Here is a 19,384-nt window from a genome sequence, read left to right as displayed (position 1 = left end):
CACCCTGTGCATATCCAGCCTCATCCTCTGTATCTCTAGTCCTGGCTTTTCCCCTAAATTAAGTACTACTGTTTTCTTTTCATAAATAAAGCACATAAACAAATCTCTGCCTTACGCATAATGTTTAAATATGCATTTAAACTGTATGAGTTTATTCACACAGTCCGCTCACATTGACAAATACAAAAGAATGAATGAATGAATGAACGAAAGAACAAACAAATGAATGAGAGAGGGGCAGAGACAGAGAAAGGAAGAAAGGAAGGAAGGAGGGAGGAAGGATGGAAGGGAAAGGAAGAGAAAAAGAAGGAAAGGAAGCAGAAAGGAAGCCCTTCAGCAGGTCATAAACACAAAAGTGTTACAGGATTGCAACTGAAATTCACAGGGCAAGAAGAAAGAAGAGTTTCAAGATTCGTTCAAAGGAATGACAACTCATGGATCTACTTATTGTAATAGTAGGAAAGATGTTAGGGTTCGAAGCCAATGGCCAAAAAAGAATTTTTGTGATGTATGTAATGCAAAAAAGGTGGTTTTATGAAAGCACAGGGACAGGATCCATGGGCACAGGTAAGACTCCCAGGTATTTTAGAAATAAAGTTTCCAGGATCCTGAGGGGGATGAGCTATTGTTTGGAAAAGGTCATTTGAGACCCTTCAGATATCTACCAGTGGGTCATCTGCTTGGGGATGATTGTCAATATGCATCTTGGGAGGCAGAGATAAAGGAAGTTTCCAAAGGAATTTTTTTATGTGAATTCAGACTTACAGGAGCCTGGGCTTGGGCTAAGATTGCCTTTTGCCTTTAATAAAGCATTAACACTAAGACAGCTGAGTTCCTAGGGAAGGTGGCTCTGCCTGTTTCGAGGACTTGTCAGGGGGCTTCAAGTAGTAAGGAAATGTGATAATTTTTCTTCTGCCTCTGTTTTCCACATCAGTTATACTAAACCAAAATCTGTACTGCACTGGAGGAAGCAGTGAGTTTAATCACCTGGTCAGACTATCTCACTTCATCATCTCCTTTTACAGATGAGGTTGCTGAGGCTCTGACAAATAAGACGAGTTTGTCCACATCCTTCCATAGCTTCAGAGTATGGTCCGTGGCCTCAGAGCATCCGCATCGTCTGGGAATTTCATAGAAATGCAGGGTCCAGCTCTGTGTTAGCCACACTAAATCAGAATCTGCATTTAAACAAGACCCTCAGTTGACTCATTTCCATGCTGAAGTTTGAGAAGTACTAACACATGCAGCTTGCTCTCAGTAAGTTAATAAACCAGATAATTTCACTCAATGCCTTATTTTTCTAGAAGCTGTACGCCAATTTTTGGAACTGTGAGAACAACTTAAATCCTGATTCCAAAATAATAAATAAATAAATAAATCCTGATTCCAGGGTCTTGGGATTGAGTCCCGCATCAGGCTCCTTGCTCAGAGAGCAGCCTGCTTCTCCCTCGGCCTGCTGCTCACCCCCCTTGCTTGTGCTTTGTCTCTCAACCATTTCCCCGACCCTAAAGTGCAAAGAATAATTGTACCTAAACTCAGAGGGTTATTAAGAGGACTACATCAAGGCACATAAGGTCTTTGGAATACTGAATGCTGAGTGAGTACTCAGAATACTGAACAGAGTGAGGCCTGAATGAGTGTTAGCCACTAAATGTAACTGTTACTATGATGCTCTTACACAGGGTGTGGTCCAGGAGGCCCATAGGTCACCGCCCCTCCATGCTCACCTACCCCTGTTACGGTGACTAGTGTTTGAGGTAATATTCAGGATTAGGGACAAACACAGCCTGTCCCCACAGAAGAGAGCCAATAAAACTCCTTAACTGGGAGAAAAGAGAACAACCAACCTTGCTGCATTATTTCATCAAACAGAGACCGACTTCATGCAACTATGGACACATGTGGAATTCACAATGTTTAAGTAAAATCTGTAAATAAAATGTGCCATGGTGATTAATGAATGATTTTCAATAACAAGAATTCTTCTGCATAGGACTAAATATTGAAGTCACGATTGGGAACTGTTTAAAGAACACTTCAAAGACGAACAAAACTTGGATTGTTGAAGATTCAACTCAGTGCGTGGAAACCGTGAACGTCACCTAGGGGAGCTGGCAGGTGTACACGCAACAAGGGCCCGAAAGCCAGAATGTAAGCCCAGTCAGGGGAGCTGGAGTGCAGGACAAAGGTCTCCTGTGCAGAATAAGACACTTGGGTGATGAAACCACCAGCCTCTTCATATATATATGACTCATTTTGTCACTTAATGTTTTATATAATATATATATTTCTATATATTTCTATATATATTCTAAATATATATTCTATATATTTCTATATATATTATATATATAACATTATATATAGTAGATATATAACAATATATATCTATATTATATATAATCATATATAACAATATATAGTTATATATAACAATATATAACTATATATTATATATAATCTATTATAATATATGATAATATATTATTATATATAATACATAAATATAAAAATATATAAATATATATTACATATAATATATAAAATATATAATTATTATTATAATAATATATAGTATATAAATTATATAAATTATATATAATATATAGAAATCTATATATAATATATTGCATATATATAATATTTATATATCTATATAAATAAATGTATATATTATATATATATAAATAAAGTGGTCATGGATATATATATATATATATATACACACACACATACATATATATGACCACTCCATATGAAGAGGTAAAAATGCTAACACTCTAGAACTGTCTACATTACTTATATTTAACCACAAAATCTGCTCTCTAATACCTGCCATGATGAAAATGGAATAGGTAAAGGTCTATGTGTTAAGCTGAATAATGGCCCCCCAAAGATGCCCACGTCCTAAAGCCTGGAAGCCATGAACAGGTTCCCTTCCACTCAGAAAGAATTTTTTCACATGTGATTAAGAAAGGATCTCAGGATGTGGAGATCATCTTGAATATTTCGGTGGGTTCATGTAATCACAAGAGTCCTTTTCTTGTAAGAAGAAGACAAAACTTCAGAGAAGGAGACATGACCACAGAGGGAAGGAGAGGGGGAAAGGCAGCGTGAGGGGAAGCCATGATCCGAGAACGAGAACAGCCCTACAAGCTCTCACAGGCAAGGAAATGGATTCTCCCCTTGAGTCACTGGAAGGAATCAGGCCCACTTACACCTTTGCTTAAGCCCAGTCAGACTGATTTTACAGTGCTGACTTCTGGAACTATGAAATAAGAATGGATGTTGTTGTAAGCCTCTAGGTTTGTGGTAACTTGCTATGCCAACAGTAGGGAACTAACGCAGATCTAACCAATAAATACTAATTATAGGAGAATAATTAGGAAACTGCTCTCTGTGATCTATCCTTTACAATGTATTTTATGGACAGGTATTTTTTCAGCAATCAAATCCTAACTTCCCCATCAGAAGTTCTTAAGTTTATTACACAAACACAGAAATTTAAATTACTTTATAGTGCAAGTATGCGTGCACGGATTTTGAAATTGGAAGGCAGAAGAAATGACAAAAAATGACATGTCTCTCCCTGGGTATCTTTGTGTCTCCCAAGAGGTGACAGTTACAGTGCACTTAAGACTGGACTTAAGCCACTGACTTGGCAGCGACTGTGTTAGTCATCTGTGAGTGTCCCACCAGCACTGAGTGCCCTGCTCTGTACAATGCTGGTTGGTGTTCCATCAACGTTTGCCAAATAAATAAATGACTGAAGAAATGAAAAGGTGAATGAGAAAAACTTACATCCTTAGTCGGGTTTTTACATTTGATCATTTAGAGGGAGTTTTATTCTAAATTAATCTAGAAGGACCTGGTGCTAGAACAAAAATAAACAGCTTACCTAAAAAAAAAAGTGGGGGGGGATTTTTTTTTTAAAGGCCACCAAAGGTGAAACTAAAAATGTGAATAAGCTGTAAGAGATTTTTCCACTTTTGGTTAGGATGCAAAATGTCACAGAAAACCATTGGTCCCATGGTAATGATGAGACACAATAAATTTAGTAATCTTGTTGTACAAGACATTGAGGAGATCTGGATACAAGTCTAATTGAGCGGAATTCCAGAGGGAGATGAGCCTTTCTGGGGCAGACAAGCATTGATGGGTGCTTTCAAACCACCCCCCCCACACCACCACACACACACACACACACACACACATCCTGTCCCAGGCATGAGTAGCTGGAAGAGCTAGCCTGGTCTTGGTGAAGAAACTTGGCTGCTACAAGGAGACTGACCAGTATGGCGGACTGGGAGGTGGAGAACGGCGAGCCCCCACAGCAAGCCCCCATGGCCAGCCAGTGTCCCTTCATCATACTTTCGCTTGGCAAACAAGCCCTGCTGGGTGAAGAAGCTTGCAAATGGGTGGGAAGGAGAGAGACGGAATCTCACATGCACACATCCTAAACTCTGCTGCGACGCCAGATCTTACCATCAACGGGAAATCACAGGTGAAATCCAGAATCCAGTTTGACCCCCAATTAGAACAAAGAGATCTCATCTAGTCACCTTAGCTACCTGACAGGGGAAAGGACAAGGCTTTGTGAGGACAGATACTACCTGATTCGGCTGCTTTGTTCTTTTATACACAATATAAAAGGGAGGTCAGTGGAAAAGCAGGAAAAATGTGACTATAACAAAGAAGAAAAAAGAATAAAAGGAGAACAACAGATAACAAAATGATCGGAATTGACAGACAAGACTTAAAAATAACTATTACGAAGATGTTAAAGAATTTAAGGGAAAATATACAAAATGGGTGAAAAGATGATGAATTCACCAGACTGATGAAAACTCTAAAAAGGAAGCAGATAGAAATTGTAGAACTGTTAAGTACAATATGAATTCATTGGCGGGGCTTAATGGTTAAATGAACAAAACAGCAAAGGTTAGTAAACCCAAAGATAAGAGAATAAAAACTATCCAAAATAAAGCATTGAGCTAAAAAAAAAAAAAATGTGAGAATCAGAGTAGTATGGCATAATTTCAAATGGTCTGATATACGTGCCGTTGCTGCCTGAAAAGAAAAGGAAGGACAGAGTAGAATTGTTGGAAGAGATGGTAGGTGAGGGTTTCAAGGGTGGTTGAAGGACATTAAACCAACCCAGTGAAACCCCAAGCTGGAAACTAGAAAATCATACAAACCACTGAAAACCGTAGTACAAAGACAAAGGCAATGAAATGACATGTTTCAAGAGCTGAATGGAATCCACACATTCACTCACACAAACACACACATACGCATACACATCACATACACACCTACACGTCCGTACATGCACACACACATCCACACATGTCTGCACGTACACACATGTGCATACACAAACTGGCAACCTAGATATCTGTATTCGTAGAAAATACCCTTAAAAGTTAAGGGTGAAACAAAGGCATTTCCAGGCAAGCAAACTGCGAACATTCATGCTACATTACAGGAAAATATTAAAGGAAGTTCTCCAGACCGAAGGAAATGATCACAGAGAAAAACCAAGATCAGCAGAAAGGAATGATGACCAGTGGGGTAAATATCAAAGGAGATATAAAACAACATAGCTTCAAGTCTCTTTAAATAGACAACTGGCCATCTGAGGCAAGAGAGTGATATACGGTGGGGTTATAATACATGGAGAAATAAAATAACAATAGTAATATTAAGTTCAAGAGGAGTAAAGAAAACTACACTACTGAAGGATGTTAAATGTATCATGAAGTTGTGTAACGTGTAACAGACACCATGGTAAGGGTGATGGATTAATTATGCATGTTGTAATCTAGAATAGCTACTAAACAATACAAAATGGAGAGGCACCAGGGTGGCTCAGTCGGTTGAGTTACAGATTCTTAATTTCGGCTCAGGTCATGATCCAGGGTCCAGGGAACTCGTGCTCACTCTCTCTCTCTAAAATAATAAATAAATCTCTTAAAAAATACAAAATGGTGACACTGAGCAGTAACAGGGATAATAAAATGGAATAAAAGAACAAACATACCAAAAAACTCAAAACCTCAGTTTCCATATGAAGGAAGAAAGAAGAGAAGGGGGAAGTGGGGAAGAAATAAAAAAATGACAGAATTAGGCCCAGGAATCTCCCATGTAATTATAGTAACTGTAAGAGGTAGTCAACACTCCAGTTAAATCTGAGCTTAAATAAAGACCCAACTCTGGGCAGTTTACAAGAAGCACACATAATATAAGGACCTAGAGTGAAAATGAAATAAAGGGGGGGTGCCTGGTTGGCTCAGTGGGTTAAAGCCTCTGCCCTCAGCTCAGGTCATGATCCCAGGGTCCTGGGATCGAGCCCTGCATTGGGCTCTCTGCTCAGCGCAGAGCCTGCTTCCCTTCCTCTCTCTCTGCCTGCCTCTCTGTCTACTTGTGATCTCTGCCTCTCAAATAAATAAATAAAATCTTAAAAAAAAAAAGAAAGAAGAAAATGAATAAGGAAAACACACTGCAAATACTAATCATAAGAAAGCCAATGTGTCTACATTAGTATCAGAAAAACTAAACTTGAAATGTATTATCAGAGATGGCCATTTCATAACAATAAAATGGTAATTAACAAAGCCCAAAGTTAGTTCTCTGCTCAGACTAAAAGCTTGATAAATCTCTTATTTTTCTGCATGTTATTTCTGATGGTTTATGAACTCCTGTGCCTTTATGGACCTCTATTTAAAACTTATTTCCAAGGAATGCCTGGGTGGTTTCAGTCAGTTAAATGTCTCCCTTCAGCTCGGGTCATGATCCCAGGGTCCTGGGATTGAGTCCCATATCAGGCTCCCTGCTCAGAGGGGAATCTGCTTCTCCCTGTCCCTCAATCCCTCTGCCCTGGTCATGTTCTCTCCCGCTCTCTTGCTCATGCTTTCTCTCCCAAATAAAAAAATCTTGTTAAAAAAACTTCTTTTCAAATACACATGACTTTTAAATTCCACAAGTTCCTTTTCAAGCATATGACCACTTCAGTTCTTAAAAACTGTTGTTGTTAATATTATTATATTCGTCAAGTCACTTTACCTGGAATTTCACATGCTGGTTGATATCTGACACACGGAACTGCTTCAGGAAACGCTCATCCTCACTCCAGAAGAGGCGGATGTCAGGGATGTCATAGAGGATCATGGCCAGTCTTTCCAGTCCTAGGCCAAAGGCCCAACCGATCCGATCATGAGCACCCGCTACAATTAGGAAAACAAAACGAAACGGATTGAGCAAATATAAAGACTTCACAGGTGAATGCTACCTGTGTAACCAGTACTACTGGATGAGTGCCCACTGGGGGCAAGGCACTGGGGAGGGGCTGTGGAGGCCTCCATGAGGGTCCCCGTCTTACATTTCTCATGCTTCCCACATTCCTCAGTCATTTACCACATTGAAGCACTCCGAATCACGCTGTCTCTCATACTGTTTCACTTAGAATTATATTCCAGGCTCTTTAAAGCCCTGGTTTCTGCCTCTGAGTAATCCTTGCTTGCCCTGATTTGAACATTTGCCCTACTATGTGCAGGTTACAGAGGAGAGAGAGAAGATCGTCTCTTGTCCCTACAAGGGTTACTAGATGGGCAGGTATGTTTGAAACATGCCAGAATGGACTGTTAATATTCAGAAAGAACCCTCAATTTCATATAAAATAACCCTCACCCGTAATAAGAGTTGCCTCAACAATACAGAGAGCAAGCAAGCCAAGGTACTTATCTAGTACCACTCACTCCAAAGGCAAGTTGTGTTGTTTACATTACGGCAATGCCATGAACTTGAAGGGTTTATTTCGCTTATTGAAGCAGAGTAAGACCAAACACAAAGTGCTGTGTGAAGAAGCAAGGGAGCAATTCATACTCCAGAAAAAGCTTACGGAAAGGGCTCATGAAAAAGTTCACAGAAAGTTGAAATATAATTTCAGCTGGACACTAAGCGGGAGTAGGATCCTGGGAAGGCTGCAAACGGCCTCAAGATTTCACTCCCAACATGCCTGCCCTATGTAATTCCCTCCCTCTGAGTGTGGGTGGCCCCAAGAACTGAATGATCAGGTGACTTTATATGCGGGTCCCTCTGAGCAAACCAGCTCACAGAAATGAGAAGGCCATGCGGCTAAGCCCTGAGGGAGGCCTCTAGAAGCTGAGGGAGGACTTGGCCATCAGCAAGAAATGGGACCTCCACTCTTACAATCTCAAGGAAATAAATTCTCCCAAGAGCGTGAAAGAGCTTAGAAGAGGACCCTGAATTCCAGAAGAGGACATAGTTTTCTGACACCTTGGTTCCCACCTATGAAGACCCAGAGCAGGGGACCCAGCACCTGGACTTCTGATGCAAGGAAATGTGACATAATAAATTTATGTTGTTTTAATCCATTGGTATGAGGTTAACTTGTTACCCAGCCAAAGAAAATGACTATGCATCCAAAATGTGGAGAGAAGTAAAAGAAAATTCCAGACTGAAGGAATGTCTTTACTAAAAAAAGGGTGACAGTGCAGCATGCAATGGTTAGGAGCAGTTTCTCGAAACACAGACGGTTCGAGGTTGAGGCAGGTAAGAGAGGAGAAGATCCATTTCTGCCCTGGTGTCCTACCTACAAAGATAAAAATATAATTGAAGCCACACAGGAGATGAACCTCTTCAAATGGTTTGTTTAAAAGCTGAATGAATTAAAATAGCCAAAATGAGATCACAAAAGCAAATGATACAGAGAGACAGGATGGCTCAGTAGTGGGAGAGAAGGTGTATATGAAAGAAAAGAGAGTGGCTGGCTGCTTGCACCTGTTCCTGAGTACGAATGAACACTGTGGTGAGGAGGAGGGGAGAGGGATTTTTAACCACACAGTGAGGTCACAAAAAAGTGTGCACGGCCCCTGACCCTGTGATCAGGTGCCTAAAAGAGCAGCTAAAGTGTGAGGCAAAATATTTTAGAATAATTCATACTGATACATGAGGTCTTAAAAAATGGTTGGTGACTAAAGACATGAAATTTAATATAACCATGATTGACTTTTTATATCTACTTAAAGAAGATTTTTTTGAAAATTACAGTCCTGGTGGTACGGTTCTAGCATATTCTGTCTGCATTGTGTGGTTTTAGTGTCCTCGTCGCTGCTGATTACACCATATATTTTTACAATTTGGAAACAACATGGCAACACATATCAAGATGCTTAAAAATGTTCATACTCTGTTCTTTTAACCCTATTCAGGAACTTATCTTAAGAAAATAATTCAACAAAAGAAAAACATAAATGAAAGAAGATACTCAGTGGTACAACTTATAAGAGCAAAGACATGGAAACAACCTGAGTGGCCCAAATTAGGGAAGGGCTTAAAAATTGTAGGACATTTTGATGTAGTCATTTAAAATCATAGCCATACTGATACATATTTATTAAGTGACAGACTATAAGAAATTATGAAGAAACCTATGATAACATGAATATGTCCTGTGATACTACTATTTAGGTACCAATGAGGATTGTACTGTGGCCATGTACTGTGATACTACTATATAGGTACAAATGAGGATTATACAGTGAAAAAATAAAAACAAAATGTGATGTTCAAGAATTATAATGGATAACAGTTTTAAAAACAACTTTAAAACATTTTCCTGGAATTTGTACAGTCTTCTCAATAAAAAAGTAATAAAGATAGGTAGGAATATTAATACTGCCTTGTGACTTAGGCTATTTCCTTAATCTTTTAGATTCGATGATCAATTTTTTAGATATAACCAACCACCTAGAGCCTAAGAGCTGTAACTGAATGAGCAACAGATTAAGATTTTATTTAATATCTAGTATTTTTTTTTTAGTATCTTAGCTTTTGCTCCTTTCACCTATCCCCAGTTAGTTCCCCATCCCCCAAAACATTTTCTAAAGCAAAACCAAGAATAACAAAGAGCCCTAAAAGTGGGTAAGAAAAAAAGCAGCAATCTAATTTTTTAAAAAAAGATTTATTTATCTGAGAGCAAGAGGGTGTGGAGGGAGGGGAAGAGGGAGAGAGAGAACCTCCAGCAGACTCCACACTGAGCGTGGAGTGCCAAATGCTCCACTGACTGAGCCACCCAGGTGTCCGAACAATCTAAATTTTTAAATGGATGAAGACTATGAAGACATTCATAGAAATGGAAAGAAAAATTACCTTTAAGCAAATAAAAAGTTTAGTTAAGAAAAATGCAAAAAAAAAAGTAAAAAGTAAAAAAATATTTTACATATCAGATTAGCTAAATAAATAGAACTGTTCTCATACTTGATAGCAAAGCCAAGGGAACACAAGCACTCTCTGCGTTAACTGGTAGGCTCACAACTGGTTTTTTTCCCTTTTTATTTATTTATTTATTTAATAGACATATAATATATTTTTATCCCCCAGGTTACAGGTATGTGAATCGCCAAGTTTACACACTTCACAGCACTCACCATAGCACATACCCTCCCCAATGTCCATAACCCCACCCCCCCTTCCCCCAACCTCCCTCCCCCAGCAACCCTCAGTTTGTTTTGTGAGATTAAGAGTCACTTATGGTTTGTCTCCCTCCCAATCCCATCTTGTTTCATTTATTCTTCTCCTACCCCCTTAACCCCCCATGTTGCATCTCCACTTCCTCATATCAGGGACATCATATGAGAGTTGTCTTTCTCCGCTTGACTTATTTCGCTAAGCATGATACCCTCTAGTTCCATCCACATCATCGCAAATGGCAAGATTTCATTTCTTTTGATGGCTGCATAGTATTCCATTCACAACTGGGTTTTTAACCCACTGACCTAAGGAGAAGAATACAGCAGTAGCTATCAAAATTACAGATGCATATACCACCTTATTCTTCTAGCTACCGGAATGCATCCTACTTATGGGAAATTATGAATGTGTAAGGCCTTTGGTGGGGTATTGCTTAAAAAAGCAAAAGACTGCAAACAACCCAAGGTCCATCACTACGGAACTGATTAAATAAACTAGGCCATGTCCACACAATGGCATGTTATAAAGAATCTCTGAAAAATTTCAAAAACTCAAAGCAGCAGCTGCCTGACATTGTTCTCTTTTGTTTCTTAATCTGGGGGAGGGTGGGAAAGAACTGGGCACCTGGAGGAGAGAGATGGGGAGACTTCACACTACGTGCCTCCTCAAAGAGTGACAAGAAATATTTCAGACAACAGAGATTTTTGTTACTAGGTAAAATACAGCAATGTCTTTTCCATTTATTTTTAAGAGGTTATAAGAACAAAGTATTTCTCTTGTGTCACACTGGGGCTAAACTTTCAGGATAATCATGATTAGTAAAAATGGATTTCTATGTCCACCTTTTATAGTCAGGATTGGTCTCTTTCATTCTCTAACACCATTTCCAAACCATGCCCACTATGTGCCGTCCAAATTTGTGATCACAGAATAATAAAATGGTGGCTCTCTTATGCCATTAACTTTGAAGTAGTTTGTTATTCAACAAGGGCTAACCAGACATTGTTAAAACATCTGGGTTTGCCTTTTATTATAAACATTTCCCATTATAGAAATGCAAGTAAAGACTAGATAAGGTTTCACTTAGGAGAGATCAGGAATTGAGCTTAAAATAAGATGAGTCCCCTATATTCTAGCACCCTGTATATGCCAGAGTATCAATTATGTCATAATATCACATCCATCCTAAAGCCATGCCATCCCACATTATACATCGCATTGCTCATCCTACATATAGAACAAACAGTCCTAAGCCAAAGCTATATAATACTCCTCCCAACCAACTACTGTTTTTCATCTGATTTTTCTACTTTACGATGAGTGGGATCATATTCCACCTAGTTATTCAAGGCAGAAACCTGGGAGTGAAATTTAACTCTAACATTACCTCATTTCAGATATAGACGTTTAAACTATATTTAAAACCTCTCTCAAAACTATCCCTTCTTTCTAGTCTTATTGTCGCTACAGATTTGCGCCTTCCATAAACATCTCTCACCTGGGCTCTTCCAAGAAACACCCAAGTTGTCACCGTCTGTCTCCCTATTTGCTCCATCTGTGCTAGTGCCACCAATTCTCTTTCTAAAACATAAATTTGGACACTGTCACCACTAGACATGTATAAGGGTAGAACAATGAATGAGTCATATTTGTTCTTAATTTTATTTTTCATTTATTCTCTTTCTAAAACACAAAAAGCAGCTTAAAATTGTTCCAGAGATCCCCATTCAGTCTATATGAACTTGACTTCTCAGGAAACCTTAAGATTTGATGTGCAAGGTCCACTGGGAAAATGCTTCATTGTAAGTTAAAAACTAGCATCTCTGTTTATCACTTGGCATCAAGGCAATCATAAAGACAAAGGGAAAAACTAGTATTCAGCGTGTTACAGACAGATTGAGAAGCACTGGTTTGAAAAAGTTGGAAGAACTTTCAAAAAAATTTCCACTACATCCCAGGTTGTTAATTTTGTCACATATAAAATTATGCACATGACACTGCTCAACAACATAGTTCATGGTCTTTTCAAATGCAGATGGGTCTTTTGCCAACACAAATCTCAAAATACTTACAGGGAATGACCCATCCACAAGGTGAAAATAAATCAGAAGTTAACAGTATAAAACTATCTGGAAAAACTCCCAAATATCGGGAAATTAAACAACATACTTTTAAATAGCCCAACATGCAAAGAAAAAACTCACAAGAAAAATTAGGAAATGCACCGAAATGAATACAAATTAAAATGCAACACATAACAATGTACGGGATGCATCTAAAGCTATGATTCAAACGAAACCTATAGCATTAAAGGCATATGTCAGAGGAGAAGAAAAGTGTCAAATCATTGATCTACTCCCTTACAAAACTAGAAAAAGAAAACTAAGACCAAACTAAGCAAAACAAGGAAAAAATAAAGATAACCTAAGTGACAAAATAAACCGAAAAACAATAGTGAAAACTGATGACAACAAAAGCTGGTTTTAAAGAATTTTTTAAAACTGATGCACAGTTGATACACAATGTTACATTAGTTTCAGATGGACAGATCATGATTCCACACCTCCATTATGTGGTGGTATGCTCACCACAAGTGAAGCTACCATTTGTCACAATACAACATGATTGCAGTTATCATCAACTATATTCCCTTTGCTGTGTCTTTAACCCTGTGACTTCTTCCATAACTGGAAGCCTGCATCCCCCACACCTTGTCACCTGTTTTGCCCACCCTCTAACTACCTTTCCAGCTGGCAACCATTAGTCTGTTCTCAGTATTTATGGATCTGTTTCTGCTGTTTATTTCTTTGTTTTGTTTTCTAGATTCCACATGTAATCATGTGGGATTTGCTGGAATCAAAAAGACAAATAACAAGTGCTGGCAAGGATGTGGAAAAAAAGAAGGCTCATGCACTGTTGCTGGGAATGTAAATTGGTGCAGCCACTGTGAGAAACAGTATAGTATGGAGGTTCCTCAAAAGATGAGAAATATAAATACCATACAACCTAGTAATTTCACCACTGGGAATCCCCCCCCCCCGCCAAAAAAAAAAAAAAAAAAGAAAACACAATTCAAAAAGATATCTGCACCTCTATGTTTATTATAGCATTATTTATAGCAGCCAACATATGGAAGCAACCCAAGTGTCCATCAACAGATGAATGAACAAAGAACAGTGGTTCTTTGGAATGGAACATTGCTTAGTCATAAAAAAGATAAAAGCTCTCTCTATTTGACTTATTTTACCACTGGGTCCATCCATGTTGCCACAAATGGCCAGGTCTTGTTCTTTTTTATGACTAATAGTCCACTCTTTATGTATACCAAAGGCTATTTAAAAAATATCAATACGATTGATAAATTGCCAGCCAGACTAATAAGGAAAAAAAAAAGAAAGAAAAAAAGAGAAGATACAAATTAACAATGTCAGAAACAAAGGATAGGACCTCACTAAAAATAGATCCTAGAGACATTAAAAAGATAATGAGGGACTAGAAGGAATATTATGAATAACCTTACACAAGTGAATTCAACAACTATTCAATAATCCATACAAAATGGACAAATTCCTAAAAACAAAACAAAACAAACAAACAAACAAAAAAAACCCACCCACCTCATCTACCAAAGCCCATTAAGAAGAACATATAACCTATATCAATTAAAAATACTGAATATGTAATGAAAAACTTTCCCACAAAGAAAACCTGAGGACCAGATGGCTTTTACTATGAATTCTATCACAATGTGAAGAAAGAAATAATACTAATTCTTCCAGAAAGTAGAGAATAATGAAATTTCATGCCAGGATTACCCTTATACCAAAACCAAAGACATTCCAAGAAAAGAAAACTTTAAACCAATATGCATCATGAACAGAGAAAACAAATCACCTTTAACAAAATATTAACAAACTGCATCCAGGAATTCATGAAGAGGACATGATGTCAGGACTGGATTTATCCTAGGAATGCAAGGTTGGCTCAACATACGAACATCAGTCAATGTAATTCATCAAAAAAGCAGATTAAAAAAGAAAACACATGATCATTCAGTAGATGCAGGAAAAGCAGTTGAAAATATCTAAGTTCCATTCATTATAAAAATTCTCAGCAAATAAGGAACACCGGGCATTTCTTTAATCTGATAAAAAACACAATAAAAAAACCAATAGCTACATGGATTGGAAGAACAAATATTGTGAAAATGTCTATGCTACCTAAAGCAATCTACATGTTTAATGCAATCCCTAACAAAATACCATCATTTTTTTTCAAAGAGATGGAACAAATAATCCTAAAATTTATATGGAACTGGAAAAGACTTCAAATAGCCAGAGGAATGTTGAAAAAGAAAGTCAAAGTTGGTGGCATCACAAGTCCAGACTTTCAGCTCTATTACAAAGCTGTCATCATCAAGACAGTATGGTACTGGCGCAAAAACAGACACATAGATCAATGGAACAGAACAGAAAGCCCAGAAATAGACTCTCAACTTTATTATCAACTAATCTTTGACAAAGCAGGAAAGAATGTGCAATGGAAAAAAGACAGTCTCTTCAACAAATGGTGTTGGGAAAATTGGACAGCAACATGCAGAAAAATGAAACTGGACCATTTCCTTACAACACACATGGAAATAGACTCAAAATGGATGAAGGACCTCAATGTGAGAAAGGAATCCATCAAAATCCTTGAGGAGGACACAGACAGCAACCTCTTCGACCTCAGCTGCAGCAACTTCTTCCTAGAAACATAGCCAAAGGCAAGGGAAGCAAGGCAAAAATGAACTATTGGGACTTCAACAAGATCGAAAGCTTTTGCACGGCAAAGGAAACAGTCAACAAAACCAAAAGACAACTGACAGAATGGGAGAAGATATTCACAAATGACGTATCAGATGAAGGGCTAGTATTTAAAATCTAGAAAGAACTTATTAAACTCAACACCCAAAGAACAAATAATCCAATCAAGAAATGGGCAGAGGACATGAACAGACATTTCTGCAAAGAAGACATCCAGATGGCCAACAGATACATGAAAAAGTGCTCCACTTCACTTGGCATCAGGGAAATACAAATCAAAACCACAGTGAAATATCACCTCACACCAGTCAGAATGGCTAAAATTAACAAGTCAGGAAATGACAGATGATAGTGAAGAAGCAGAGAAAGGCGAACATTCCTACACTGTTGATGGGAATGCAAGCTGGTGCAGTCACTCTGAAAAACAGCATGGAGGTTCCTCAAAACGTTGAAAATAGACTACCCTGTGACCCAGCAATCACATTACTGGGTATTTACCCTAATGATACAAATGTAGTGATCCAAAGGGACACACACACCTGAATGTTTATAGCAGCAATGTCCATAATAGCCAAACTATGGAAAAAACCTAGATGTCCATCAACAGATAAATGGATAAAGAAGATGTGGTATATATACACAATGGAATACTATGTAGCCATCAAAAGAAATGAAATCTTGCCATTTGCGATGACATGGATGGAACTAGAGGGTATTATGCTTAGCGAAATAAGTCAATTATCATACAATCTCCCTGATATGAGGAAACAGCGGCAATGTGGGGGGTTTGGGGGGTAGGAAAGGAATAAATGAAACAAGATGGGATCGGGAGGGAGACAAACCATAAGAGACTCTTAATCTCACAAAACAAACTGAGGGTAGCTGGGGCAGGGGTAGGGAGAGGGTGGTGGGGTTATGGATATTGGGGAAGGTATGTGGTATGGTGAGTACTGTGAAGTGTGTACACCTGGAAATTCACAGACCTGTACCCCTGGGGCTAATAACACATAACATGTTAATTTAAAAAAATAAAAAATTAAAATTAAAAACAGAAAAAACAAAACAAAACAAAAAACCCAAGAGCTAATACAATACTCAACGGTGAAAGACCAGTTACTTTGCATTCAGGACCTGCTTGAAGACAAGAGTATGTCCATTCGGAAAGGGGGAGCAAAACAAAAACAAAAAAAAACAGATTAACCAATTGGAAAGAAAAAAGTAAAACTGTCGTTATTTGTAGATACATGACTGACTACATAAAAATTCCTAAGGAAAACATTTCAAAGGTTACCGATACATGAGTTTAAGATCATGATCTACAAAAATCCACAGTGTACATGATTCAGGGGCATCAGTTTCACCTCACTGTCAGTGGGGACAAGTGGAGAACCTCTTCTGAAGATAGGAGACTGACTCTAATGGGAGGACCCGAGGCTAAGAGCAGTGAGGGAGCCATTACAGCAAACACCTGGAATCCCAACCACCTTGGTAAAGGATGAGCTCTTCGTTAGAAGCCAGGAGCAGAAACAGGCCTCAAGCTTCCTTTTGCCACACTCAAGTCTCACAATTTCTCTTATGGAGAAGCCTACTTGTGACAATCAATTACTGTGGAGATTTGCAAGAAAGGATGTGGCATCTGTTTGCTGAGTTGTACCAAATTTTGCCTTTCACACACTTTGTTTTGGTCCCATCTAGAACAGCTTCTTCTGAATTGTGCCCTGCACTGTGCTTTCCTACTAGGACATTAGTAAGACACCAGATGTCTCTGTCCACGATGCTGATCACCGTATCACATAGTCTTCCCTAGGAGATGTCATTGACTAAACTGATTTCAGATTTAAGAAGATGGAATAAGCTTCTCTCCCCTGAACAACTGGATTGTTTTTCACTTTAACGATACCATGAGTTATATAATTGGTCATAATGTTCTCCTTAGTCTGGCCCATGGAAGGTTAGAGCCAACCTTGCAGGTCACCTCTACAACTGTACAAGTGTTCAGGGTACATTTCTCCGTGTGACTCTTGGCCCAGTTTTATTTTCTTATCCTTATTTCCTCTTTGTCCTGATTATCTCAACTATTTATTTTATCCTCTTGTACATACTTTTATATGGTACTTCCAATTCTTTATGGAAGAAAGTGAGCCATAAATAACTAGACACTTAGAGATACTGTCAGCCAAGGCAAGTCTAATTTTCAAGTCTTTGGCACTCCTTGGCGGTAATTTGTTGCCAGGTGCTCAAGGGCTGACAGGGTTTTAAGGCAGTATATTTTTTCCCTATTCCAATACTAAAGGGTTCCAGTAAACCAGAGTCCCTAAAGCAGAAGGCTGACTACAAAGAAACATCCTCAATTAAACAGAATATTCAGGATGAGAAGCAATTAAGTATTCTCATTAACACAGCTTTATGCTGAATGGAGCAACCGACACAGGAAAAATTGTTTTTGTTTTTGGTGAAAATCATTCTAAGAAGGTCAGCTATATATAGAAGCAAAATGATGTGAGATGAGAGCCCAGAGGTGGGAAAATTAAAAAGAAGAGGAAAAAAAAATAGGAGGAGGAGGAGAGGCAAATGGCAACTGAAAAGAGGACAGTAAGAAGTCTTCAGTGTGAAAGTGAAGAAACTAAGTGGGTCTTAGAGCCTACAGCCATCTAATCCCATAAACTGTCCCCTTCTATAGCAGATGGTTCTCCACGCTTTGCCTCAACAGCTGCGGAAAAAGAAGCACTGGCAAGAGAGAAACCAAGTTACCGCACAAGGCTCAGCACATAGCCTCCTGTCTGGCCCTTCCAAGCAGAGACCCTGTGAGCAGGAGTTATTTCAGAGAGACAATGGCTACGCTAGCCAACGGTCATGATGGGGAACAAAGAGCATTGAGGAAAGACTAAAACTGGCTGCTACTTCTCAACGTCATGCCTCTGAAGGCATAGGTATCTGTGCTCTCTGTGGAAGGCACTGGGGGTGGTAGGTAGGTGGAGATATTTCTCAAACCTTCTCCCAAAAGGCCTAGAAAAATCACTGTGCCATGCAGAAGAGGTCATATCACCAACGTAAGAGAAGGCTGAGAACGGGCAGTTGTTGACTGTGAAAAAGAACTACACACAAGCACACTGTATTTAATCTGAACCAAGAAAAGTGAAGCCTGTGTGTCTTCCTCTCTAGTATGTGATGATCCTGAGCCACAGAGAGATGGTTCCATAATATAATTACACTTTAGTTAGACAATGCACAAGAAGCAGAGAGAATTTTTAGGGCAATGAATATACTCTACATGATACTATAATGGTAGACAATGTCATTACACATTTGTCCAAACCCACTGGATGTACAGCCCCAAGACTGAACCCTAAGGTAAACAATGAATTTTGGGTGATAATGATGTGTCAATATAGGTTCTTCAACTGTAAAAACTGTAGCACTCTCATAGGGAATTCTGATCATTGGGGAGTACCCATGAATAGGGGCAGAGTAAGGTACAGAGGGTATATGAGAATTCTGTCTCAGTTTTGCCATGAAGCTAAAACTACTCTAAAAAATTAAAGTCTTCATTAAAAAAAGAGAGGGACTACTCTTGTGAAAATGGGGAAGATAATCGTGACTTCCTTCCACATAAGTCTATCATTAAGACTAAATAAGACAGTCCATGTAAATCAATAGGCACATAAAAAATGCTGTAAAAATTTTAGCTGTAACAGTCATTAATATAAGGGTTCTATACAACTATTTCTGAGAAAAATATTGAGCAAATGCTCAGAAGAAGATTCTTTCAAATGTTGAAACCCTGTATATTTTAATTTTAATTAGCTCATTGGCTTAATATTTTAAAACAGTTTAAATAAACATAACTTCATGGGGAAAAAAAGAGAGGGGAGAGTGGAAAGATAACACACAAAATGAAAGAAAGGATTTGCAAATTATATATATTAAGGGCTTACTATTCAGGATATATAAAGAACTCCTACAACTCAACAACACACAGACAAACAACACAACTTAAAAATGGGCAAAAGATTTCTATAGACATTTCTCCAAAGAAGTTCTACAAATAGCCAACAGGCACATGAAAAGATGCTCCACACATCCTT

At 38.4% G+C, this 19,384-nt stretch overlaps 1 protein-coding gene across 5 annotated transcripts in view; it reads right to left on the bottom strand.

The window, feature by feature from the left end:
- Positions 1-19,384, bottom strand: part of FARS2 (phenylalanyl-tRNA synthetase 2, mitochondrial) — a 526,339-nt gene that overhangs the window by 195,816 nt on the left and 311,139 nt on the right. For all 5 annotated transcript variants that reach the window (XM_044258345.1, XM_044258328.1, XM_044258336.1 and 2 more), the window contains one exon: positions 7,066-7,226. In XM_044258345.1, the coding sequence (XP_044114280.1) occupies positions 7,066-7,226 (161 nt within the window). The remainder of the gene's footprint in view (positions 1-7,065; positions 7,227-19,384) is intronic.

Source organism: Neovison vison, chromosome 1 (genome assembly GCF_020171115.1).
Source record: "Neovison vison isolate M4711 chromosome 1, ASM_NN_V1, whole genome shotgun sequence".
Classification (NCBI taxonomy): domain Eukaryota; kingdom Metazoa; phylum Chordata; class Mammalia; order Carnivora; family Mustelidae; genus Neogale; species Neogale vison.
The sequence above is the reverse complement of the archived record's forward strand: the minus strand, read 5'-3'. Positions and strand labels throughout refer to the sequence as shown.